The sequence below is a fragment of the Corapipo altera genome, unplaced genomic scaffold (assembly GCF_003945725.1).
Source record: "Corapipo altera isolate COAL_440 unplaced genomic scaffold, ASM394572v1 47, whole genome shotgun sequence".
NCBI classification, from domain to species: domain Eukaryota; kingdom Metazoa; phylum Chordata; class Aves; order Passeriformes; family Pipridae; genus Corapipo; species Corapipo altera.
In genome coordinates, this window is record NW_020884897.1 from 10,243,936 (window position 1) to 10,266,148 (window position 22,213).

The window sequence follows — 22,213 nt, forward strand, 5'->3', positions numbered from 1 at the left end:
CGGGAGGTAATGGAGGCAGGGCCGGGGCGGGGGGTGAGGGCCCGCCCCGGGGTGGGCTGAGGGGGCACGGCGGGAGCCCTGCCCGCCTCCCCGCGGGGCGGAGGCGGCGGCGGAGGGGGGACCCCGCGCTCGGCCCGGCGGCGGCTCCGGCGCCCCGGCCGGAGGAGGTTCCCCCTCCCCGTAGGGCGAGTGCGGGATCGCCGCGTCCGGGGCGGTGAGTGCCGGGGCGGGGGTGCCGGGGGGCCGTGCGGGAGGGATGGCGGCAGCCCTGGGGCACTGGGGGGCCGCCTGAGAGCGCCCCGAGTCAGCCCTGAGGTCGCTGGAGGAGCAGCAGCCTCGGCGAGGGCACCAGGTAGCGGTACCGCCCGGGATAGATCCCCCCGAGGGGCTGGACGTGCCTCGGTGCCCATGGAGAGGGTACCTCGGCTCGTCTGCCGCCGCAGGGCTTCGGATCCTGCGGGGAAACAGGCTCTCAGTGGCTTCAACACACCCCGAGGAAGCGATGCATCCACGGGGGGATGAAATGATTTAACTTACCCTCCCATTCCCCCTTTGTGTCCCTGTGCAGGAGTCCGCACTACCCTGCTGATGTTTGGGAGTTGAGGTGATGGCAGAAGTCGGTCGGTGGGACACGGCTGGAGGTCCCGGGGCTGCGGAGCGCCCGTGATCCGACCCCGCGGGCTCGGCCAGCGCCGGGAGCGCCGGGATGGGGAACAGCAGCTCGGCCGTGAAGGTCTGCACGGATCACCAAGGGGGCATCAACTGGCTGAGCCTGAGCCCCGACGGGCAGCGGCTGCTCACGGGCAGCGAGGACGGCACCGCTCGGCTCTGGAGCACCGCCGACAGCCAGTGCCACGGGCACTTCCAAGGTACGGGAGCTTCCCTTCTTAACCCTGGGATCTGAGCCCAAAGCGTGTCACAGGCCACACAGCATGTCCCGGTCGCTTTCAGTCCCTGCAGCCTGCCGGGCAGCCAAAATCATGCTTGTTTTGTTTTGTGTTTTTTTTTTTTTTTTGGGGGGGGGTATTTGTTACAGTAACGTTGAAGCAGAAGCTGTTTCAACCCCAAGCAGGTTACCGGCGCTACCGAAGGCACGGATCCTTTTATCTCTGGGGGTGGAATGTAGCAGTCATTTAAGTTTTGTCTCTTTCTGGGAGCTCTCTGGTTTACACCCTGAAGAAATACGGACTTTTTGTTGTTCACTCTCTCTCTTTTTTTTTCTTTTTTTGTCCTTTTAATAATTTCATTTTCCAGACAGTCTTTATTTAGAACCTCTTGACCCAGAAGTCTGGAAAGAAACCTTAGTAAATAGATTATTCCCCCCCCCCTCCCCGCCCCCCATTTGACACACAGAAATGTTAATTGCTGGGTTTCTTTTTTAATTGAGATTTTTTTTACATCTTAAACAAAATTTATTGCCCGTAGACTAGCATGTCAACAATTGAAAAGAAAAACTCTGTGGAAAGTACAGTCATGCAGGAGTCAGATATGGAGTGAAGATGTTTGTTTTCTCACTCGTGTCCTTTTAGTACAGAAAAAAATAAAGCTGTTAAGTTTGGATTTTCTGATTGTTTTTGCTGTGATTTTCTTGTTGTTTGTTTGCTTGGTTCCTTGTTTTTCACTATGGAGTATTGTCTTTTTCCCCACATCCTGCCATGGTCCTGCCATGGAAAACTCGCTGCATTTGATTTAGGCTTAGAAATCCTTTTAAACCACTAATTAGCTTTTAACTAGAAAGAGAAATGTATTGGATAATGTTCATTATTATGGAATCTGGCCTATGTGCTGCCAGTGTTTGGGGTGAACTCTAAAGAAGGTTGGCTGGGTGGTTTGTGAACTGTCATTTGAATCAGATAATTGTATGTATTTTATATTTGTACACACACACAGTTGATGTGTAAATTTGCATTTTACAAGCTATAATTACTGATAAACCTGTGTCTATCACACAATTTCAAGTTCCACCACAGCACAACAAACAGACGTGTGGTGGCTGCTCTTGGCCAGACCAGCACCAGACCTTGTCTGCCACAGGGGGTTTTGGCATCCTCTGTGTGGGTCGAGTATTACTGAGTTAAAATCTGACTGGCAGACTTTGGTGCAGTAACCAAGATTCTTTTTTGATCTCAGAGCAGGATTACATGATGCTGTGAGAAAAAAAATCCACTCCCATTGAAACCTGTCCCATTCATGCTGCTTTGCAGAAAGTTTCACAACTATGAGTATAGTTTTGCTTATAGCCCTGGTGATCTGTTTAATTTTTGGCATCTGATGAATTTGCTGTAGCGGAAACCAGCCACATGTTTCTAACGTGGATTCTGGTCTGCTTTTGAACTACAACAAGGCTTTTGAACTACAGCAGTTGTAGTGAAATCTGCTTTTCACAGTCAGTGAAACTGTTTTACTGGGCAGTCTGCTTTCCCTCATTTTTTTTTTTTTTACCATCTCTTTATTTTACAACATGATTCTGTTTTTCTAATACCTTTCTCCATCTGTCTCTCTTTAAGCACATTTGTCCTTCTTAGATTGTTTTTTCTTTTTTTCCTCAAAGAATAGTATTTAAATCACAGTAGGGCCCACCAGCTTCAACGATAACTATCACTCTTGTGATAGTGACTTAGGAGGAAGCAGTTTTGGTCCTAAAAGCTTACAGTCTAAATGTTAGAACAGAAGAATGCAAGGTAATACCAGCAGAGTGATTAGATAGGTGATAGCAATTTCACACAAGAGATCTTGAGCAAAGCTGGGACTTGAATCCTAAGGTTATTTGTAAATGCAGTGCATTTAATGTTACAATAGAAAAATGACATGTCTTGCTAAGCAACAACAAAAGCTTGAGGTTGTAATATTGATTCCTCTTTGCTGGCATTACCCTGTTTGTCAGCATGACATCTTTAGAGCAGTGCTTATGTCTGTTTTTACTGTAACTGCAGAATCCCAGTGTACTCAGAATATTTTATAAACAACTGTGCTCTTATTCTGTCTTTCTGTGTCATTTCCTTAAAGGTATATTGATGCTTTGAAAAGTTTGGGGGTTATTCATGTTATTAGTCATGATGGGGAAAGTATTGGCTATTTACCAGATATGGTTTTTTTACTTGCATTTCATTCTGCCTGGACAATGAAACTAAACTTGCTGGTGAGTCTCATGTTGCTTCCTTTTTTCAGAGTTTCATGCTTTAATTTTTGGCTGTTTGTATCCTGAAAATCAATGGGCTGGGTTTTTTCCCCCCTTATTTCACAAGAAAAAAGCAAAAGTATTTCTTTATTAAAAAAATAAACCACTTTTTTATTGATTTTAAACTTCATTAGTCTGAGTTTTATTATTGATATTAGTTTAGCTCATTACGTTTCTATAATGCTGCTTGATTTACCTGATTGGTGGAACTGTACTGTTTTACTCTTTCACTTAATCCTGATTTCGGTGAATTTTTCTGCTGTCGCTTGAAATCGTTTCGTTTTCTAGAAATCCTCAAATGTGAAGAACACGGTGGTGCATCCAAAACCGGAGCTTCATTCCTTCATTTGTTTTATTTTTCTTTTAGTCGAGGTGAAGGGCTCTACTAGTCAGTCCTGCTCACGTGCAGAGTGGTCAGATTTATTTCCTTTGTTATTCCCAGGACACGAAAGTTACATCACCTTTTGCCACTTGGAAAACGAGGCTGCCTTCACGTGCAGTGCAGATCACACCATTCGGAAGTGGGATGTGGTGACGGGCCAGTGCCTGGCCATTTACCGAGGCCACACATCAATTGTGAACAGGTCGGTTCCCTGGAGCTCTCCCCTTGTGTCCCTGTAATCTGTTATCACACCTATATTGTCATTTTGCTGCAGTTCTCCATTTACTTCACTAATAAAACGGGTTGTGTGAGCCTTTGAGTTCGTGCTACGTGTGTTCTGTGCTGCGGTGATTAGTTCTCCTAACAGCAGTGCTGACACAGACACACACAGCAGATAGGAGAGAAATGAAAGGCAAACAGCAGGGGGATTGGATCCAGGGCTAGGAATGAAATTCCAGAAGAAATTATCCAATTGATAACAGATGCTTCTGATAAATAGATTTTAAAAACATCGTGTCAAGTCTTTGTGTTGGCAAGAGGGATAAAGTCAGGGCTTTTTCTTTTATTACTGTTTGTGCAAATTAAGTTTAATATGAAACTATTCAATTAATTGTGGGTGGCTGATGGGCCTGTCTGTTTAAAGTGCCTCTTAATAGTTGGACTGGATTTAATTAATGGCAAATAGAGCAGTAAAAGACTGGTATTTTTTTAACATTTCTTTTCTAGTGGGTGAGTGGGTTTTTTTGTTCCTTGCTAAACTCAAAACACATATGATGTGTAGCAAGATTCTGTAAATAGTTAGGTAGGCTGGCTCTGTGTTTTGGCACTGGCCTGATTTTTGCTTGAATCAGCAAATGGGAAATGTGTTCCCTATTCATATGACTTTGTTGCCTGTTTGAAAGGTTCCAGAGGACCAAACTCAGCTGACAAAGAAGGCAGGTTATGGATGTTCCCTATCTCTGGTTTGGAAATATGAACTCTAGAGATTTTTCTGTTATTATATGTTTGTGCTGCTACAACTCAGCGTTTTGGAGGCCCAGCAAGTTGAATTCCTGAGCTGTAATCTCTGATTTGCTCTTCAATTATGTAATAAATGGGATACTCTTTCTTTACCTTTTTTGAGATCCTGAGCTAAGTGAAATTAGGGGTATATTTTTTTTCTTGCACTCTCTTTATTCGATGATGAAAAGGTGATTATCTTTGCACACTGTCAGGTGCAGTTCAGGTTCCTGAAATGTTTTTTTCAGTGTGTTTTTTTTTTTTTTTTTCATTTTTAATTCTAAGATATTGTCATAGGTTAGTTTATAAGTGATTTTTTTATAAACAAAGACTAAAGATCAATTACCAAGAATGAGTTATTTAAAAAAAATAACAAAACCAAACAACACATCAAACTTGTAGATAGTATGTGTAACTCATGGAAGTTCATAATCCCTGCTGGAAGGAATTTTACCAAAACACAAATGCCCAAAGTTATAATGCTATAGTGTAAAACTATAAGTAGCAATATATGTACCTGAATAAGGGATCTCAGTTTTAAGATGAGAAACAGGGAAGTGTTCAGCTTCTAAAACCACTGGATTGGGGTTATATATGTGGTGTTCATGCTACTCTTTCATGCTTCAGGGTGCTTGGCACTGAAATTGTGACAGAAGACGGTTATATAAAAAGAATGATGCTGTTCATGCACAAAACCTTTTATTTTTTTGCAGGATCCTGGTTGCCAAAGACTATCTCTTCAGCGGCTCCTACGACAGGACAGCCCGCTGCTGGAGCGTGGACAAGGAGAAACAAATCCAGGAATTCCGGGGCCATCGGAACTGTGTCCTGACTCTAGCTCACTATTCCTCCAGGGATGTTCTTGAGGAAGAGGAGGAGGAGGAAGAGGAGGAGGAGAGGGTGAGCAGAGACCTGCTGGTGACAGGGAGCACCGACTGCACTGTGAAGGTCTGGTGGGTGTCCAGCGGGCGCTGCTACCAGACCCTGCTGGGACACACCGGGGCCGTCCTGTGCCTTATACTTGATGCACCAAACAGGGAGCTGTTCTCTGGCAGCACGGATTACACCATTCGGACCTGGAATATTGTCACTGGTGAGCAGCTCAAAGTGTTCAAAGAGCACCAAGGATCAGTAATCTGCCTAGAGGTAAGAGCTCTCTGCAAGAGCCTTTGGAAAGGGGTGTCCATGTCTTAACTCATGTGGGTCTCCGTTGTCTTTTCATTCATAAAGAAGCTCTTCCAAGACAGGTTATGAATGGTAAGGTTAAATGTTCATGTAATAGCAAAATAATAGTGCTCTCTGATCTTGAGACAAATCCTCTTTCCTAAAACACTTTCTGATCTCTTGGCTTTTAGTGGCTGTCCTAGTCTAACTTCTAGCTCAGTATCTGTTTAAATCCTCCTAGGTCTTGGAACTCATAAGTAGGTTTTCTAGGTACAGTGTTCATCTGAGTAGGACTGTGTAGGCAGGATCACCACACTATGAAGAAAATAACCTGAGCAAGTAAACAGTCATGGGGTCCGATAACTTAAAAGGAGGAGGGGGAAAAAATTCAGAGTAAACTCGATAACTTAAAGAAAAACCAAACAATCCAAAACCCAACACAAAGTTGTGGGCAAAAGATAATAGGAAAGCATAAAAGCAAAAGAAATCCTACATTAAAAGCCACACAGACATAATTTGAGAAAAGAAAGGGAGAAAGAGGTGGCCAAGAGAAGAAAATGGGCAAGGAAAAGGGAAAAGAGAAGTAGAGCGTGGGCAAGAGAAATCAGGAAATGATGAAGGAAAGAGGGGAAAAAATGCAATGTGATCTGAAAAACCATACTCTGTTTTCCTGTTTGCAGTATTTTTCTGGTGAATGCTGCCAGATTTGTTAATGATGCAGGGAAGAGGAGGAGGTTAGGCAGATGAGGCAAAATGGGAACTATCGCACAAGCACTTACCCTGTGCACTCATTATCCACCAGAAAATGCTCATAGTGTATTTAAAGAGAGTATATGATGGTCTGTAACTTAGTTTCAGGTCAGCATAAATGTTCATACGTGTGTGTCTGACTGAAGCTAATGACAGCAGTTTTTCTTGCTGCTCTCCATGTTTGTGTTTGTTGTCCTGAAGTGTTTTTCCTTTACAGAGGCTAGAGGATGTATTTTTTATAGCTGTTTAATAAATGTTGCCTTTGTTTCTAGAGAAGGTAGTCACAGCTGACATTAGCAGAGTAAAAACCTGAGAGTGCCAAAGGAATACTGGTTTTCTTCAGCTTTAGAGGGAAAAAAAACCCGCCACAAAATCATGTTGCCCTGGAGTAATGTTTGTCTTGCTTGGGTAAATTTTCGGTGTTAAAGCTTGTTTTTATGATATCGTGGTAACGTATTTGGAGGATGCTGAAGTAAATCCGTTGCTGTTCTTAGTGTCATGCTATGTTTTGTTGTTTAATTGTAGCCCTTCTCCAAGGCACAGATTGGCAACAACAGAGCTTGCTTTAATTTAATTGGGTTCTTGCTAAAATTGTTACACAAAACTGGCTTGACCCTCTCCCAGAAGCCTGGGAAATTCAATTACGCTCTTTGAGTGCTCAGGAATGAGCAATGCTTCTCTGCTTGTGAGCACAGAATTAAACAATGGTTTTAAACAAACAGAACTTCTTGCAGGGGAGAAGAAAAGCAAAACCAATACATCTATTTGGAAAACCTGAACAATTCAGAGGACACAAGACTGCTGCTGCCAAGACTGTGTTGGCAACAGTCCTGGCCAAATCCTCTTCTAGCTGTGAGTAACTGGTAGCCCCTCACTTCTCTCATCACCAGCTGGTGTTTGAGGCTGGGAGAGTCCAGCTGAGGTACATATAGGCCCCCACAGAGAGCATTTAGTGTCTAGGCCTCTCAAACTTATCCCAGCTTAAGCAGTCACTGCACTGCTCTTGAATAGCTTTAGGCTGTTGATCTTTCCTAATTCCTCCCTCTGCCTAACTGGGTTCAACACTGTCCCTTCTGTTCCACTTGGCAGCCTCTCAGCACAGCCCACATGGTATTTTCATTCTTTTAGGAAGGGGTCAATCACCAGAATCCGTACAAAGATGTTACAACAGAAAGGAAACTTCCTGAAAAGAGGTGTTTATTTTTTTATTTTTGATTTCTTCTCAAAAAGCTCTTGGAGCCTTTTTTGCCCTGGCCATCTTAGTGGCAGTGCTGTAATCTGTGGCAGTGAGTTGGGATGGTATTTTTCAAACTCCAAGTCAGGAAGGACTTGGAGGTAGTTGTGAGTTGCTCACAGTAGCCAGCAGACAGTTTTAATTGTTGACAGCAATTAATTTTCTTCAGGGCAGAAGTGAGCTACTAATTACAGCAGATTTTCACTCCTCTGTCCTGGAGGAGCTGAATTGGTACCAGGAATTAAAAGCATTTACCTGTTCTCTGGGTGGTATAATGCTTGTGTGGGGAGAATAAATGAAAACAAAAGATAAAGACTTATTTTCATTTTATTTATTCAAATAAAGATCCCTAAGGGAGGGTGACCTTTCAAAAAGTTTGAGAAATGCTCAGTATGATCTTTCATCCTGGACACAGATCAGGAAAAATTTGGATACTGAGACCATATTTTCCCCAACTTTAGAAAGCTGTTGTTAATGGGAATGCCCTGGGATGTTCTGAACTGCTGCAAATTAGGTCCAGCCTGTTCCAGTCCTCTCCCATTACTTTCCAGTAAATACCAATAGTGTTGCTGTAGCAGTGAATGGAAACTCCTGGAGCTTCTTGAAGGAGTTTTCTGGGTGGATAGCCATAAAGCACACCCATATTATTCACCTTGTTTCCTGCAGAGCTGGACTGTGGGAAGCAGAGGGCTGATGCCACAGGCATGTTTGGATTTTGAACGTTCCCCAGTTGCTCTGAGATCCTTTAGGTGTTGTTGCTGGCTAGTGTAAGTTAGGGGAGCCTGGGAGCAACTCTAATCCAGCATGGCAGAAAAGAAAAGCATTGGTGAGCTTTAGGTTTTCCCTTTTCCCCTGTCCTTGGTGGTTCTGGACAGGGGAGTGAAGAGAATGAGTTGTTCATATTCCCCAGGGCTGGTCCTGCTGTCCCAGCCGGGGTCAGTCTGTTGAAGGTGAGTTACCAACCAAACTGAGTGTGGGTGTTCTGCTGCCAAAGGAGCTCTGCTGCAGGTACCAGCTTGTTCTAACGCCGCTTTTCTCTTCCTTCCACTATTTAAATTGGACTGAGAAGGAAAGTCTCCTGGCAAAACCTATCTGCAGTGGGAATTGTGTCCATGGTAGGTGCTTTGGCAGCACTGATTACTTGATTTTCACAGTCAGGCAAGGTAACTCACGGTGGAGCAGCCAGAACTCTTCACTCTCTTCCTCCTGCAGTGTGTTGATCACTTGGCAGATGAAGTACAGCAGCTGTTCTGAGTGCTCCCTCTTCATGTAAGAGCCAATAATGAAATTTTATAGGAAGTGATGGGGAAAAAGCAAGGGTGGGCTGAGTGTAATCACAGCTCATGCTCGTCCTTCCACTTAAAAATTTCAGGCCTGGCTAAAGACCAGTATTTGCAACTAATAATCAAACACCCATTTTCATTAGTGTGACTGCCTGCAAAAGGCTGAATAACCCTGATATAAATATTTACTTGTGTATGTTTTCCTAAATGCCTCGGAAGTAGCTTTGCAAACTGTTTACAAGGATTGCTTTGTCCTTTGCTGATTGTTCTGCCTCTGAGTATTTATCAAAATTTTGCTGCCAAAAGCTGGCAGAGAGAAATGTTCCAGCTTGGAATTTAGCTTGGATCCTACAGCAAACATTCTTGCAGGGAAACTTCTTTTTGAAGAACATGAACATGAGTGGGCAAGGACTTGCTTCTGGTTTTCCCGCAAAAGATCCTTTGTTTGGACCATTCCCTTCAGTTGCCTTTTAAAGCCGACTAGAAGAAAAGAATGCTTTGAACAAAGCCACTGCCTGGACTCTGTTTATGTTGTGATCACGGGGACAGAAATGTTTTCTTGCCACATCAGTTAAATTAAATGCACACATTTTTTGTAATCTGTAGTTGTATTTGTTGCATCAGAGGATGAAGATGTGAGTTAGAGGAATGTGAATGTGTACAACACCTGTAGAAACTAAACATGTTTCTAGGGCCATTGCTTTGCACTGCAGTAAAAAAGGCTGAAAAATGTTCTCCAACAGCCAGACCAGAGGGCTCGTTCTAGATGGATTCTCAGGAAAAAAAAAAACAATTTCTTGCCCACAGGGAGTTTGTTTGCTCGTTAAAATGAATGTGGTTTGAATGGGATCCTGAAAGTCTTAACTCTGCCGAAGCTTACATAGTTGTAACTGGAGATTGGTCCAAGTTGGTGATTTTTAGCTTAGAAGTGGCTGTGAATAGGAGACCCAGCTGGCAGATTGTAGGCACACTGACCTCCATGAGGAGAACAAGCTGGTGGTGGGACACATGGTTGCTGATATGAACTTATCCTGAAGTTCCTGGGATCAAGTCTGAGTGCAGTGACCTTCAGAAAGAGGATGTGCCCAAATCTCTCTGGAGAGCCAATTGCCTCTCCTTGGCTGAGGATTAAACTGTTTTTTATAGCAAAGGTTAATTGAGATGGCGAAGTCCATTCCTATAAGGTTGAAATACCTGTTAAACAGCTCTTTTGCAGATATTTTTGGCATTCTTACTGGTAAAAATGATCTTAAGCTGCTGCATATATTCAGTCCAGCTTGTGGAGCAACAGAGTTGTGATTGCCTTGGGAGACCAACCCTGGATATGACAATCTTTTTTTAATTAAAATTCTGGTGTGTTTGGGGGATACAACCATTTCTTATTAATGAAATCTGTAACTACTTCAGCATTTACAGCTAGTATTTTGGTACTGCTATTACTTTACCACTCACAAGCAGTCTGACTGAACATCTCCAGTACTTTGGTCTGAGGATTAAGACAAATTTGTTCCATTCATGTGTGTCAGTGTTTCATCAGGTTCAAAGCAAAATGTCTCAGAGTGATGAGAAAAATTAGCAGTCCAGAATTACAAATATCAATGCAGTGATTTTTTTTTTCTGCTTTAGACCTGGGCATCTGACTGTCACCAGGTTTTAAAATTTTTGGAAGCTACCTGGGTTTGAAATGTCCACTCAGCCCATTAGTATCTGAGCTGCAAATCTGTTCTGTGCTGTCCACTCTGCCGCAGGTGTCCTTGCCTGGCCATGCTTTTCCATGTCAGGAGCTTTGTTGGGCAGTTAGTCAAAGTGAACAAAGTACTCAAAAGCCAGCCAAGGAAAATACAGCTTTGGAAACATCACTGCTTCTCCAGGCACCCGCAGGTTGGAATATTGTAACCATTTCTACTGATCACATTTAAACCGCAGAGTGTGGGGCCAGCTTGTAAGTATTTTGGCTAAGGAAATAGTAAGTGATGATTATTAATTTGATTAAATACAGATATCTGAAGTGTTGTAGCTTAGGCTGGAGTTGTAAGCTAGGCATACCTTTAGTCAAGTGAAGGAGGAGTGGTCTTGCCTAAATTGATTTGCCTACAGCTGAGGAGGTTGTCCTTGTTGAGGGAAGAAATAGTGACTTTTAAGGTGTGGTCTGCTTCAGATGTGCTTCAGGGTGACATGAACTGTGCCCCAGACTGCAGTGACTGTAAAGGTCTATCTTAGCTGCACAGATCTGCACCAATTTAGATGAGATTATGCCTTTCACATCACTTTAGGCAGATCTGATTTGCAGCTTCAGCCTGAGCTGATAGCTCTTGATGGCTTTCTCCACTAATAGCCATTTCATGCTCTGTTTTATAAAAATACCCTGGAAATGAGAGACTATGTGACAGTCAGAGCCTGCACTGGGTTTTGCTGTTGGCTGTGCTGCAGGCTCAGTCTGTGGCATGTGGTAGATTGTTTAACCTGTTAATGTTTTTCTTTCCATGCCAGGCTGAGAATCCCTTGCTGCTGTGCTCACCTGCTTGAACTGGTGAGGGGGAGGAAGGGGCATAGATATGTATAATGGGGCAGCCTGGGTAGCACAGAGGCTTTGAGTGAAGTGAAGATGGTTGGTGTGCTGGCCACCTCACCAGATCCCTGGCTGGGCATCAGAAAGCCAACCATCTCTTGGGTTGCATCAACAGCAGTGTGGGCAGCAGGTCGAGGAGGGGATTCTTCCCCTCTGCTCTGCTCTCATGAGAGCCCACCTGGAGTCCTGCATCCAGCTCTGGGGTCTCCAACATAGGAAGGATATGGACCTGTTGGAGGGGTTCCAGAGGAGGCCATGAAGATGCTCAGAGGGCTGGAGCATCTCTGCTATGAAGACAAACAGAGAGAATTGGGTTTGTTCAGCCTGGAGAAGGGGGGGCTTTGGGGAGACCTTATAGCACCTTCCAGTGCCTAAAGGGGCTTCATGAGAGCTGGAGAGGGACTACTTACAAGGGCATGGAGTGGTGGGACAAGGGGGAATGGCTTTAAACTAAAAGAAAGTAGGTTTAGTTTAGATATTAGGAAGAAATTCTTTCCAGTGAGAGTGGTGAGGAACTGGCACAGGTTGTCCACTTCCATCCCTGGAAGTGTTCAAGGCCGGGTTGGATGGGTCTCTGAGCAATCTGGTCTAGTGGAAGGTGTCCCTGCCCATGGAAGGAGGGTGGGAACTAGGTGATCTTTTAGGTCCCTTCCAACCCAAACCATTCTATGATTCTAAGGCTCTTACAATTCTGGTGCTATAAATTATCTAAGTAAGCCCACATCATTTGATACATTTTATATCTAGCAAATTAGCAAATCTAGGCAAGTTGCAGCTCTTTTGTTTCACTTTGGCATTCATACACCCACTTAAATGTAGAAACAAAGCAGCATAACCTAATGTACTGTTAATGCAGAGTGGCATTTACCTGTAGGAAGTTATAATTTAGTAATTTAGTGTTTTCCCTTGTTCAGTGGGCGGGTTGATGCTGCTAGTAAGATGTTAAAAAAAAAAAAGTGCAAAGACTTGATCAAGAACCACACAGCAAGATCTCAACACAAAGAATCTTCTTCCATTTAGCAGGTGCAGCATGAAAATCTCTTCATGCCCATTCAGGCCAAGCTTAGAATTTAAAAATCGGGTTACCTTCCTCAGGCTGAGTGGCTCTTGGTTTTTGTTAGTGCTGCTGGCCATTCGTTCTCTTTCCTCACTGAGATACAACATTAATGCTGTTGTTAAAACAGCTCAAAAGTAATTGGAAGTGACATTTCAAAGTACTGCTGGCCTTTAACAGTGGGTTGTGTTTTACAAGCTTCTGGCGTTTAGCTATGAATTCTGTTCCATGGGCCAGGTTCTGCTGGTAGGAAGAGTGGCATTCCCTGCTCGGGCTGGACTGGTGGGAGCTGTGACCAGCTCTTGCTCTGCCTGCATATGTTTCTTGTGTGGGTTAGCACAGTCCCATCACTGTAGTGCTTTGTATCTTAAAATACCTTTTGTTTCATGTTGTAACACAGCACAGCGTTGTTCTGTACAAAGCTCACTTATGATGCCTTTGGGGAATGGGGTTGTTCCTTTTTCATTGGGAGTGGAGATGGAAGAGTATGAAAAACATTCCAGCCTTACAGATACAGAGCATACAAAGAGTGGGGACTAAAGGTTTATAATTTTCTAAGGTGGCAGAATAACCAGACCCTTAGAAGTGCCCTAAGAGCAAGACCCAGGACAAGTGGGTTTGTCATTTGTTGTGCACTTGGTTTCCTGGAGATACCTGAGAAGTGTCAGGGGTTAGTGCACTGCTGATCATTTGAACCTTCTGATCTGTGTGTCTGGGGGACAAACAAGGTATCATTACTCCTTATGCAAATTCCATCTCTTGGAGGGGGGGGTAGGGTTTTCCCTACGGTCTCTCCATCCCTTTGATATAGAGGTTGCTGCAAGTCCATGAAACTTGGAGGAGTGTGCAGTGAGAGCTCTACATAACAGTGGCTGTGAAAACCCTTAGTTTGATTTCATTAGGCAGACAGAGGATGCCAGATTTTTTTCTGCATTGTGGAGCTTTTCCTTGCTGAGCTTCCAGGCTTTATGCAGTTTGTTTACTGTGTAGTGGTTGGTTTTATAATCTTGCACAGGTCGGTTATTTTCTCTCTGTTTCAGTTTCCCAAGCACAGTCCTTCCTTTTGTCATTCTCTGTCATGGAATAAAACCCACCCTCCCCACCAGTGAGTTCTCACAGGGTACAGGATGACTGGTGGAATGAGGCACCAATCTTCTTTGGGATTTACAGTCAGAATTACTTTAAATACACAGCAGAAGAAATCTGATTGAAGATGTTTAAAAGTCTGTGTAAAGGTTGGTTAATCATTTCATCATTCAATAACACAGTCTAAAAAGACTTGTGTAAATGCAGATGCAGAACAGCTTCAAGGAAGAGTTAGCGTTTCCAAATGCTAACCTTGTGCAGTATGATCCTACTAAATATAAACCCTGGTTTATGGTGTGTAGGATTTTAGTTTTAATTTACCATTTTTCTGTTACTTAGAATTGTTCTGAAATTTCTTTTGTAATTAAAACTTACAATCTGATAAGAGTTCCTGTCAAATATGCTTTGCAGAAGCTACACTGCTGGGTTTTTTTTTTGAGACTGTAATAATGTAGCTAATTATGGAAGTGGGGTTAGCATTGTTAAGCTCACTGGAATCCTGCCTGCTTGTGCCAGCAGATGGGCTAAGTTTTTATGTTCTGAAAGCTGGGAGCTGTTTTTAAGGCCCAGAAGTGAATGCAAGATGCAGTTGTGAAGAACACAAGGTTGGTTTGCTCACCATCCCTCTGTTTCAAGGTGCAGCCATTGCTGTCGAGTTGGAAGCTGACTTTGGATGAGTCACTTCAGTGCAGTTCTCTCAGGAACCTGCCTGAGGGACCATTGCTGATGTCTTCTTCTCTTCCCTTCAGCTGGTGAACCGGCACTTGTATTCGGGGAGCGCGGACAGGACAGTGAAGTGCTGGTTAGTTGACACTGGGGAGCGAATCCAAACGTACAAGGCTCACAAACACAGCGTTAGCACTTTGAAATACCACGCTGGGATCTGTAAGTTGCCTTCCCTCTGTTCAGCAACCCTCTGTCTCCTTTTCAGTGTTTCTCTCTGACCGAAGGTTCTTAATGGAGAGTAATTCTGAAGCCTTGTGAAATTGTCACTTTTTTTTTTCAACTCCAGCATGTATATGTTCAGTATCAAACTTTGCTGCACTGCTCTGTGTGGGAAGCTTGGATCTTCCCTCCATTTTTCACCCCTCTCTTCTCGAAAATGAAGAGGCAGTTTCTTAAAGAGAAGTGGCTTAAATCCTGAGCTGTCTGGGGGTTGTTTGTGTAGCCATGGTTTAACCTCACAGGTCTGTCACCTGCTTCTTCTGTGTGCTCGGGGACAGCAAGTGCTGCTGCTGGATACACAGCCCTGTGCCTGCCTCTGCTGCCTTGTAGATACTGTGCAAGGGACTGTCCTAAACCAGAATCTCAGATGCTCACTGCTTCTTTCTAACAGTTGGCCTTCCTGTTCAGACTCTGACTATCTCCTTTTCCACAAGTTCTTTTCCTCTTACCTGTCGTGGCTTGTGTCTTTGTTCCCCAAACCACCTTTCTGCAGTAGCCAAGCAGTGCTTGCCTTACTAATGTTCTCAGCTCGACTGCTTTCAGTCCTCCTGTTAATAGTGGTTTCTGTCCATAAGTGTCTATTGCTGACTTAGCAGTTCATTCTGACCATCAGACTTCCCTCTTTAAATCCTTCTCTGTGCTGGCTTTCCTTCTGCATGTCACCTCTCCATTTCTGGTTTTGGGTTGCAACGGCAGCACCTCTGTTCTTATCAGTGAAGCTCTCTCTATGTCATCCTGGTCTTACCATGCCACTGTTTTAGACCTGAGGTGCCTTCATTTGCTTCCAAAAAACAAGAACTTCTCTCCTTTAGGGGTGGCCATGGCTGTCTTAAGCTAATCTAGACCTTCAAAACACTTTGCTGGTTTTGGTTTCTGTACTTCAGCTATGAAGTGAACATACAACACACAACACTGAATGAATGGTTGCTATCTGGGCCTCGATCTGTCTTTTGGCAGAACGTCAGTGTGATGGTGATAACTGGCTGACAGATGCAAGATGGTGCATGTTAGCAGAGAGTTGTACCTGCACTTGTCTAGCACCACGCTTGCCATGGCTGGCTGACTACATTTATAACCCAGTAACTGAATTGATTCCTAAACTGTGTTTGGAAACTTAACACGTAACCAAGCCCAGAGGTAGAATTTTATTTCGGTCAGGAAACCTTTTTTTGGTCTTCCTTTCAGCATGAGACCCACAGCACTACTTTTCTCCATTAAAATAGTTAATTGTGATTTATGGTTATTTCTGCTCTCCTCACCTACATTGCAGAACTACCCCATCCTCCCCTACCTGCAGATTGTAATTTCTGCTGGTTTCAGCTTATGCTGTTGGCTAAAATGCCAAGGGGAAAGGGTCTAAACCTAAGCTGCACCCTGAAGTTATTACTGGTCCAAGAAGCATGCAGAGAGCAAAGTAAATGAACCAGAAATTGTAAAATTGTAATCCAGGATGAACACTGGCAGACAAAATATTAATGATTTTGTGAGAGAGTGTGTGTGTGTGTGTGTGTGTGTGTGTGTGTGTTTTCCCCCTTTTAATTATAAAGACACAAACCAAACCACTGAATTAATCAAGACTAGCCAAAGGTGAGATAACTGTGCTGAGCTGATGTTGGCCTGATCCAGCGAGGAGTATCCATATCTGTGTGGGAGATGGAGACACTGTCTCCTTCATTAATGAGACCTCCAGAGCTGCATTTTTTCAGTTTTAATCCTACTTTTCACACAACCAGTATAGACTTGACCACATGGTAAAAATAAAGAAAGTTTAGGTTCAAACAAAAGTTTCATTATCTGATGCCACCATCAGCTCTGCAGCTTTCTCTCTTCCCCCTCATCCTGCCACCCTGCCTCTGCCACACACACACATTATTTTTTCATAACACTCTTTTTTTTTTTTTTCCCTTAAAATACAGGAAATATTGCTGCATTTAGTCAGACCTGCGAAGAACATCCCTACAGTGTGATAGAAGTGTTCACAGAGTTATTTAAGATCTCATTTTAAATTAAATGCAAAAATACTAAAAGTGTCAAACAGGGAGAATTGAATTGTTCCACTTGAAGGGTAGAAAAAATGCCCTGGAAAAATATTAGGATCTTGTTTGAATGTATTAGATGCATTTTAATTCTTGAAAGAGGAAATTTCCCCTTAAAAATTAATTTATATACTATGCTTGCTTGCATTATTGTGTGTTTCCAAGAAGGCTTTAATAGTGTACAGGGAGTCCAGATAGATCTGAGAAGTAAGATTTAAATCCTCAGAATGTGTTTCCAGTGGCTTTCCTCAGCCTACTTGTATAATTAGTAGCATGGTGAACATTGCAGCTGGTTTTCAATCTAATTCACTTAATGATATGTTGATTATTTCTCCCTTACAGTGTGTGCACAGGCCTTTAAAATTTAATGGGGTTTATATCTTTTCATGTTGCAAAAACTCCAAGGGGACGTTTAAAAACTGTTCTCCCTCCCAATGGTCTATGAAATTTAAGTAAAAAACTGAAATTAATTGTTAATTTTTTTGTTGCTGTTGTTTATTTCACAGGTGGTATATATAAATATATCTTTAAATGCTAAATCTGGGATAGATCAACAGCTCTTCTTTGAAAGTCAGAGGTGCAAAGAGACTTCCTAAATCTAGAGTGACAGTTCAAAGGACATAAAGGGTGCCTGTCAAAAGCAAAAAATCCTGATAGCAATAGCTGAGGTAAACTGACAGCTGCATAGTGAAAACAGCTCTTAATTGGTTCCTACTCTCTGCATGTGTGTAACAGAACTAAGTGAGTTCCTTTCACTGGAAAAAAAAAAATGTGTACCTGTACCCTACTTTACTTCGTTGTTACTCGTTTGCAGAGTGGGACACAGTGGTTTTTTGGGATTGTGTTGGCAATCAAATCCATAGTGGCCCATATAAAATGACATCGGTTTTCCACATCCAGATGTTTCTCGGAGGTGTACCCAGGAGGTTCCCAGCTTCCTGCTGTTTCATTCGAAGTGGGAAAGCTGATGGCAGTTTGTAGCCTGTCCTCTAATCTCGTTGGAGTCCTGTATTTACTGCCTTGATAGTTTTTTCACCTCTCTTTGTAGATTCTGTCCTGACATCCCCCAAAAGATAAGGAATCTTGGTCTTCGGGCACTTCGGTTTTGTGAAAATCTTTCCGTGCTAGTGGCCTTTGCAAAGACATGAAATGCAGGGAGCTGCAAATATACTGCTTTTTGCTGCTCTGAAATATTTATATCTAGATAAACTTGAGGGGTTTGGGTTAACTGAAGGAAAGTGAGTGTTTGTAAAGGGACTTTGTGACCTTTAAAGCACACAAATGGGCTCCTTTTTGGGCATATTGTTAAATACAAAATCTAAATATTCAGCACTGCCTTACAGTTCCTGGATGCAGCAATTCTGGGGATCTGATGTGAAGATCCTGAAGTGCTGAGAAGTCATTCTTTGTACATCTAGTTAAGATTCTCTAAGGAAACCTGATAAACAGACAAAATTCATGGTCATGCCTAATTTATTTACCCGTGCCCTGCCCCTCTTGGAGCAGCAGAGGTGATGGAGATACTGTGGTACTGAATGTAAACTCGTAAATAACTGTGGTAAAAAAAATGGAAGGCTTAGTGGAAATCCTTAAAGCCAAAGTTGAAATAAATTGCCTGCTTAGGATTACTGAGGCATGTTTAGGCAGGGAAATAAACATGGAAGAGAGGAGCAGAAAGAGATACATGAAGTGTGTGTGGAGTGAAATGCTGGTGTGTGTAGGAACTTCAGGCTTAAGACAGTTCAGTGTTTTGAGAAATACAACAGAAAAAAAGAACCCTGGGGTCAGCAAAATGAAAATGATCTGAACTGCTTTATCTGAGGAGAGAATCAAACCCTAAAAATGGTGTGTCGTGCTCCTTTGTGGGCATGTTTCAGATGCATTTTTGAACTTGCATGAACTGACCTGGCGTTGCTGCTCACATCTGGCCGTGCTGGGCTGTGTGGTTGTGTTGCAGTGTTCACAGGAAGTGGTGATGCCTGTGCAAGAGCTTTCAACTCCAAGAGCGGAGTCCTGCAGAAGATATTCCGAGGACACAAGTTCATCATCAACTGTATCCAGGTCAGGAAGGGGTTTCTTTGTGAGATTTCTCCCTTCTCGTTGCCTCCTCGTTTGTTTTGTGGGAATTGGTGTGTGGCTGGCTGTTCTGTGTGTCTTGGACTGGATGTTGTTCCAGGATAAGACTTGAATATTCTGTATGTAATTTTAGAAAAGCTTGTTAATAATAAGGATAAGTGAAACCGTGGAACGAGTCCCCAGGGACAGCCCTGTATCTGTGATTGGAGTTTTTTCAGGTCAGGTTAAACAAGGAGCCACAAAAAATGAGACAGATGTAACTGATGCTGTGTGGGGCATGGAATGGACTCCAGCCTCCTGAGACCCTTTCCATTACAAAGCACTAATGATAAGTGTTTGCAATGCTCTAGGAGGAAAAGAAGTTCCTGCCTTATCCAGGCAGGATAATATATACCATCATCCCCAAAACCATCCTGGGACATGGCATCCCTAAACAGTCTGAGGCAGCTCTGTGGTGATATCTGACCCACACCCTGCCAGACAAATGGAGGAGTCTCTGCCATTGGCTTAAAAATTTTCTAAAAGCTAATTAGGTGCCTGAAAACTTGCTTGCATATTGTCTAGGCACTTAAAAGGAGAGGAATTAGTTATCCTTGGTGGCCATGCAAAGATCACAGAATCACAGAATGGTTTGGGTTGGAAGGGACCTTAAAGATCATCTCGTTCCAAGAGGGAACACCTAGGGATGCCTTCCACTAGACCAGGTTGCTCCAAGCCCCATCCAACCTGGTCTTGAACACTTCCAGGTAAGGGGTGTCCACTCTAAGAATCTGCATCTCCCTGCATCAGCATCTCAGTGAAAGCTGCCTGCAGGTTGAGGATTTTGATTAACAGTGTGAGACATTGTCAGTATTTCTGGGAGGCTGACAGTCCAAAGTAAAAAGAGAGGAGACAAAATTCCTTTTGGTGCTGATCTCAAGCACACAAAGTTGTAACTACAGTTATCTTTTTATATTCTTCTGAATTAGCAAGTGGCTGGTTGGTCTTAAATTACAAACTCCTGGGTACTGAGCAACTGGTTGTGTAGCAGATGGTCACCTGGGGGTGCATTTGGATGGTAACTGATAGAATCCCTCTGGGCAGCCCTAAGTATTGACAAAGCTTGGCTTTGTATTTTATTTTGTAACTTAATTTCCAACTGTACAAGGCAAAAAATCCTGATAAGAGAGAGCAGTGAGAAGTGGTGACCTCAATATGATCTTAAGTGTATTAATGAGGGGTGAGGAGGCCATGGGTGGGTGGTGCTTCATGTAAGCCAGTGCTGGTGGGGTGCTCGCTGTCATGACCCACCTCTGGTGACTGAGAGCACCTGTGGTGGACAGACTGATGGTTCATTAATGAAATTAAACCACAGGAGGGAGTGAAGGTCAAATTACTGCAAGTTTGGAAGAACAACAGAGTTTGAAGAAGGACTTGTAACTGTAACTTACTGCAAAGGAAGAAGAGAAGCGAAAAGGAAAGCATTCCTGAGCACCCCACTGCCCACTGATGCTGATTTTGGTGCCTCCTTAAGCTCAGCATCAAAACCAGCACAGAAATCCCCAGTTACATCCCACTCTGACATCGAGTTTAGCTCCCCATTGCTTTTCTAGTGGGTCTGGGTCATAAATAACTCTTGCTGTTTATATTTCATGGCTCTGTGAAGTAGCTGAGAAATGAGCCCTGACTTGGTAATGTCTCAGCCCACTTCAGCAGCTTTGTGATAATTTATACTGGCTCTTGCCAGGAGCTCAGGCATTAAGTGTTGGGATCAAGCTGTGTTTGCTCTGATTTCTGATGGTTTGATGGTGCTGATTCTGAGCCGTACAGTTTGGTATTAAGTGTGACCCTGTTGTTCCAGATCCACAATGAGTTGCTCTACACAGCTTCCCATGATGGCACACTAAGGATTTGGGACATCCGAGGAATCTGCAAGAGAAATAAGCGGCGTTTGAAGAAGGAGAGGTCTGTCCAGGGCAGGAGCTCGCAGAAGGGGAGCCTGTCTCGCCTCTTCAACAACAAAGTGGGCTGTATGGTACAGCAGGAGAACGGGGAACACGAGGCTGTTGAACTAATGTGACTGCCCAGAACGGGCTTTCTGTCAGTGACCAAAGCTGAACCTTTTGTTTTCTGCACCACTGTGTCCATGTAAACCAGAACTTGGAAAGAGATGGGAAATGGCTTTGCTTGAACCTCAGTGTCGTGAGCCAGGGTTCTCTGTGACTGCCAGATGGACTCCAGTCAGATCCTGTTGCTGCAGATGACTCAGCTGAGCAGGTCTGGGGCCAGGAGGGATGGCAGTGTGGCTCAGGTGTGGTACCTCTGTGTGTGCAATTAGGAACTTCCCTTGTTTCAGTTCCCTCAGGCACATCTCTGCCTGCCCAGTGTCTAATGAGAGATATTTTCCCCTGTTCCTGTTGCCCACTCACATGGCCCCTGTTCAGCCCAATGTGGCAGTGGAAGGTGCCCTGCAAGTACAGCTACAACTTCGACCTTCACAGCTGACCTTTGTGTCAGTCGTTGGCTGATGAGGCCAACACAGGTTGGTTTGGCTCAGCAGCAGGACTTTAAAGCAGATTGGACACCTCTCTGGGAAGTTGGGAGTAGTAGGACAGAAATTAATTTAATTGCCTTTTTTTTTTTTACAAAACATTAGCCAGAGAACAAGCTAAACCTCAGCCCTTTGGTACCAAGGTCAGCTGTTTGCCAAGACACAGCAGTTTTCCTCCTCCCAACAATCCAGTGGGGTCTTTTTTTTTACCTTTTAAAATCTCACACTTCAGCAGAGGAAGCACCAGTGACTTCACACATGTCTTCTGTGAGCTGCCAGGGTTGTGAGCTTCCAGCCACCCACGTACCTTGGGCACAGTCCTCTGAAGGGCCTCCTCTTGGTATGGCAGGAGTTGGAAGGTGGTGACTACACCACCTCTGTGGGTAGCCTGGCCTTCTGCTTGGCTGGCTTTACAGGGGGGAAGGTTTTCCTTACATCCACCAGGAATGCCAAACTGTAATTTTCACAGAAGAGGAGAGCAAACCAGGATTTATTGGGTGCTCTGTATGTACTGTCTTTCCTCCTCCCAAGGCTGTGTCTTGCTGGGTTGTTAGTATCATTGGATAAGCAGTCAAACTCCCAGTCTTTTTTCAGGTTCATCCCTCTCTGATAACCACTGAGCCATGAATTAACAAGGGTTCTTATATTTTTCTATTTGCAGATATAGCTCTTTGTAGAACCAGTCCAAAAATACCTAACCACATGTTTTTATTTTTATGGCTTTATTTATTCTCTACTACAGCAAGATAAAAATGCTGTATTCCTTTTTTAGAATGGATTAATAAACATGTGGCATCTACAGACAAGTGATTGTCTAGTTTTTTTTTTCCTCATTTAGAGGGGGGTTGGCTGGCTGCAGATGTTCAGCAGTTAAGAATGGATGGAATATAGGGGAAAAAAACCCCCAAATATACTTTTGGAAACATT

General features: G+C 43.6%; 1 protein-coding gene across 1 annotated transcript; it reads left to right on the forward strand.

Annotated features, from left to right (window-relative positions):
* Window positions 1–113: 113 nt before the first annotated feature.
* On the forward strand, window positions 114–22,118 carry WDR86 (WD repeat domain 86). Its single transcript, XM_027648501.1, has 7 exons — window positions 114–214; window positions 569–869; window positions 3,621–3,762; window positions 5,273–5,705; window positions 14,449–14,584; window positions 18,638–18,741; window positions 20,597–22,118. The coding sequence occupies exons 2-7, from the start codon at window positions 707–709 to the stop codon at window positions 20,813–20,815; spliced, it is 1,197 nt and encodes a 398-aa protein (XP_027504302.1). The 5' UTR covers window positions 114–214; window positions 569–706; the 3' UTR covers window positions 20,816–22,118.
* The last annotated feature ends 95 nt before the right edge of the window (window positions 22,119–22,213 follow it).